We start from the raw sequence: 4,539 nt of genomic DNA on the forward strand, positions 1-4,539 counted from the left end.
CACTTGAGCTTGCCGTGGGAGATGATGGCGATGCGGTCACCCAGCAGGTCGGCCTCATCCATGTGGTGCGTGGAGAGCAGAATGGTCCTCCCTGGCGGCGGCACGGAGCCTCATCAGAGAGGCCAGGGCCACCGTGGCCAGAGGAGCAATGCTGGGCTCTGCCCGCCGCCGCTCACCTGGCTTGTACTTGAGGATCAGGTCCCAGATGGCCCTGCGTGCGTAGGGGTCCACGCCAGCCGTGGGCTCATCCAAAATCACAGCCCGCGATCCGCCCACGAACGCAATGGCCACCGACAGCTTCCTCTTCATGCCCCCTGACAGGGTCTGCACCAGGGAGTGGCGTTTGTTGGAGAGCTCCAGGTCCTCGATCATCCTGGAGACAGGGGAGAACCACCAGGGATGCAGGGGGGTCCATATCAGCACCCGGTGCCTGCGATGCCTCTTCAAAACGTGGCACCTATGGCTCTCAGCTACTGCAGAAGCACCTTCTGCTGGCTTCCACAGCCTGATACCCCGAGTTTTGGAAAGCACTTGGTGGAGCTGCCCCAGGGGACATCACCCACCACAGCTCAGCCTGCAGGAAGGGGACCCACGCACTCAAAAGGAGCTGGGGGTGCCTACTTGTCCATCTCCTTGCGGATCTCCTCCTCCGCCATGCTCTTGAGCTGCGAGTAGAACCAGAGGTGCTCCTCCACTGTCAGCCTGTCAAAGAGCACGTTGTGCTGGGGACACATGCCCAGGTTCTTCCGGATCTCGTCCATCTCTGTCCGGATATCGTGGCCGTAGATGGTAGCAGAGCCCGAGGTCGGAGGGAACAAGCCAGTGAGGATGGACCTGGATGGATAGAGAAAGGCAATAAGGTGAGAGACTTTGTATTCATCCATCTGGTCTCTGTCCCAACCACCACCTCCAGGAGCATCTGCTGGGCTCCGGACAGACAGGGCCATGTACCTGTCCCCATTTGTGCCACCCCAACATCCAGCCCTGCAGGAACATCACACAGCACCTTCCCCACCCGCTGCAGCTGCCCAGGACACAGCCCACGTCCAAGTGAAGGGCACTCACATGGTGGTGGTTTTGCCCGCGCCGTTGTGCCCCAGGAAGGACACCACTTGGTTCTCATAGAGGTTGAGGCTCAGCTTGTTCAGCGCCAGCTTCTTGTCCGTCTTGTAGACCTTGGTGAGCTTGTCAATGCAGACGACCAAAGGAAGGTGGGTCGGCTCCTCCTCGATGCCCCGTGTCTCCTCTGCTGCGAGAGCGGGGCGGTGAGGAGCCGGGGGGTGGCAGGGAGGCCAGGCTTGGCGTGGGGCTCCTGGGGGATGAACCTTCCCCCCTCCACCCCGCAGTGGTTGTGCTGGTTCATGGCCCTTTCCCTTTTGCTTCTCACCAGCTTCCCCACACTCGCACCACGGGCAGCAGCTCCCAGACAGGCAACAGCGCCTGGCCCAGGATTCTGCCCATACCAGGGCACAGGGGACCACGCAGGACCCTTGCAGCAGAGCCAGGGCCATTCCCAGGCTACCCCCACACTCACCCAGCCTCCGGCTCTCCATGGCACAGGCCTGATCCTCCTCCATGATGCTGAGGCGGGTGGTGCGGGACCAGGGCCAGGTCCACTCCCAGGTCTCCACTCGCCCGTTGCCCAGCCAGTAAGACTTCTGGAAGGGGAAGTACCAGGGCCGCGGCAAGCCGAACATGCCTGCAAGCACAACCCCTGCGCGGTCAGGGCCAACCCCACAGCTATGGCTGTGCAGAAGACAGCTGGGGCAGCACTTGACACAGGTATGGGCAGCACTTGGCACAGGTACTGCCATGGGCATGGGCTCAGGGACACCACAGCATCAGGGTAACTCTGCTGGGAAGCAAAGTCCTTTGGGCTACGCTTTGGTTCTACCAAGAAAGCAAAGGAAGGAGGTGAGACTTCTCCCCACGCAGGTGATAAAGGGGAACAGTGCTCCAGCCATGGCACCCTGTTTGCATTGCTAAATTAGGGGTTTGTTCCCTCTGTGGTACCCTCAGGCTCCCATGGACATCTTGCATTGCTACAGCTCGCCTGTGAACTGAGCCATGCCACTGAGGATCTCCAAGGAATCTGCTGGTGTCACCACTGGGTCAGGTGTCCCCAAAAGGACACACACGGGTGACCCTGTTGTGCCAAATCCCATCACGTCAGGGCTGGGCACTGCCAGGAACCAGCAGTGTCCCCAGCAACAGGGCTCCTGTAAGATCAGGGGTGCCCTCACACCCCACTGCCCGCACGTACCTGGGTGTACGGCCTCGATGTACCACGTGAGCACCCCATACACCACGGCGTCCACGATCAGCATCATCATGGACAGCAGGAGGTTGAAGTCATCTCCTTCCACCGGGGACTGGCTGAAGGTGTGCCACTGGATGCCCACGCCAGCCACCTCGTACAGCGCAAAGTACTTGGAGCCCAGCCCAAAGGCTGTGGTGGACATGAGAGACTGCAGAGAGGTGGAGGAGAAGGAAGGAGGCGTCAGCGGGAACCACAAACCAGCTCCAGAGGAACAAACTGGGGCCAATTCCTAACTGGTGCTGTCCCACCCAGCCCTGTGGGGATGCTCCCTGCCTTGGGAGACACCAAACCTTCTGGAGATGCCTCTAAAGCTCCGCAGGGAGTTGGTTCATACAGGCAAGAGGTTTGGACATGGGGTGCCTGGGGCAAATCCGGGGCCGAGCACCTCTCCAGCAGCCACAGCCAACTCACCGCAATGCACTTCTCGAAGGCCGTGATCTTGTCGTGCGCCACCTCCTCCCGGATGGCCACGTACATGTAGGGCACGTAGCTGAGGAAATAGATGATGCCGCCACAGGCAGAGGCAAAAAGGAGTAGAGCACCGACACCAGGAAGCTGCAAGGAAGACAGCGTCACCTCAGATCCTTTCTCCATACTGTGATTTTGGTGGTGTTGAGGTGACAAATCAGCCCCTCAAATGGGGCTGGGGGGACCTGTGCCCCTCCATCGGGCCTTGCCCTCACAGCTCCCAGCACCCTCGCCCCATAGCACGAGGACCCCAGCGCTGCCTGTGCCCCCTCACCCCACGGAGGGCCCGGGCAGCTCACCAGAACATGATGGTGGCCACGGCGTAGATGGCGAGAAAGAGCCAGATGATGAGGACGTCGCTGTGCATCAGGACCTTGCCGTACTTCAGGATGGCGGTGAGCGCCGTCACCGAGATGGAGAGCTGGACGAAGCCGGTGATGAACCAAGCCACCCAATGCACAGCGTTGTTCAAGCCCATCATCTTCATCACCTGCAAGGCCAAAACTGCTCAGAGTTGGGCTGTCCCCTGCCCTGTGCATCCCTGCTGCTCTCTCGCTGGGGCTGGGAGAGCAACGGGCAACACCGAGGGGTCCCCAGGGACTGTGGGAGTGGGCAGGCTCCCTGGGCCAGGGTGCCAAGGGCTCAGGGCAGGCCTTGTGCTGGGGATACACGGCAGGACCAGCTCAGAACCATGGGATCTACACCCCAGAGATGTGGGGAAGGTGCCCAGGGATGCAGCGCAGGACTCAGAGCTCAAAGATGCCAGCTCCTCCCCAGGGAACTCTCCCCCAATCCCCACCTCTTTCAGGCGATGCTCCTTCTCTGTCACAATGTGCTGGATCATCATGGCCACCGAGTAGACCCAGGAGATCACCATACACAGGGGCATCATGTGCTCGATGACGAAGAGGAAACTGGTGGGGGAGAGGAAGAGAGAGGAGAGCTGGACAGTGGCACCCCCACAGAGACCCAGCGAGACCCTGGGGCACAGGGCAGCAGAGGGGCTCTCCTATCGCCCGGGGACAGCCAGCCCTGTGGTCCAGCAGCTCCTTACTGCCCTGAAAGAGCCCATAGGACAACCCGGTGTCCTGGCTGTCAGCTCCTAGCAGGCAGGCTGGCAGCAGCCATGGGCTCAGCATGGTGCCCTGTCTACCTTGGTGTGCACAGGGCCCTCTCTGCCCTCAGAGCTGGTGGCTCTGGGTCTTCCCTAAGTGCTTCCTCCAGACCACTGTGTTCAATAACCACTGACAGACCCATGTACCATCCATTTACCGCGCTCCCCTTGATCTCCCCAAGTCTTCCTCACTCCAAGACAGCCCACAGCCATGAGCTCCTCACTTCAGCTGCCAACTGCGCATAAAATCCACCTGCCTGCCTAGCCTGGTGGTCCAAGGAACTGGGCTTAACTGGTTGCTCACCACTCCCAAATTCACCAACCTCCCTCAGGCCCCCAAAACTGTCCCCTTTGCCCAGCTGAAGCATCCTGGCCTGCAAAGGGCAAGAGGGAAGGTCCTGCTCCTGCCCACCTTGCCCACACGGGTGTTACTCACTCATCCCGGGTATAACACGGGTACGGAAACATCTGCACGTAGTTGCCAGGCTCCACCACGTCGTGGCCAACAAATGTGTTGATGAGGGCGCGCTCCATCATGTCTGGGGAGGAGGAGGAGAGGCCAGGCTGAGCGGGCAGCATGGGCAGGGGCTGTGGGATGTGTGGCAGGGAGCTGGCACCCACCCTGGATCCAGACGAA

General features: G+C 60.7%; 1 protein-coding gene across 1 annotated transcript in view; it reads right to left on the reverse strand.

Moving 5' to 3' along the window:
* ABCA2 (ATP-binding cassette, sub-family A (ABC1), member 2) overlaps positions 1–4,539 on the reverse strand; it is a gene marked incomplete at both ends in the record, with an annotated part of 9,686 nt that overhangs the window by 2,627 nt on the left and 2,520 nt on the right. The window contains 11 exon segments of the mRNA XM_010187011.1: positions 1–91; positions 153–373; positions 622–834; positions 1,066–1,246; positions 1,535–1,699; positions 2,264–2,468; positions 2,732–2,850; positions 2,853–2,875; positions 3,088–3,278; positions 3,588–3,702; positions 4,339–4,441. The exon segment at positions 1–91 is cut by the window's left edge and continues 110 nt beyond it. Coding sequence (XP_010185313.1) covers positions 1–91; positions 153–373; positions 622–834; positions 1,066–1,246; positions 1,535–1,699; positions 2,264–2,468; positions 2,732–2,850; positions 2,853–2,875; positions 3,088–3,278; positions 3,588–3,702; positions 4,339–4,441 — 1,627 coding nt within the window.

The sequence above is a fragment of the Mesitornis unicolor genome, unplaced genomic scaffold, assembly GCF_000695765.1.
Source record: "Mesitornis unicolor isolate BGI_N332 unplaced genomic scaffold, ASM69576v1 scaffold32326, whole genome shotgun sequence".
Lineage (NCBI taxonomy): Eukaryota > Metazoa > Chordata > Aves > Mesitornithiformes > Mesitornithidae > Mesitornis > Mesitornis unicolor.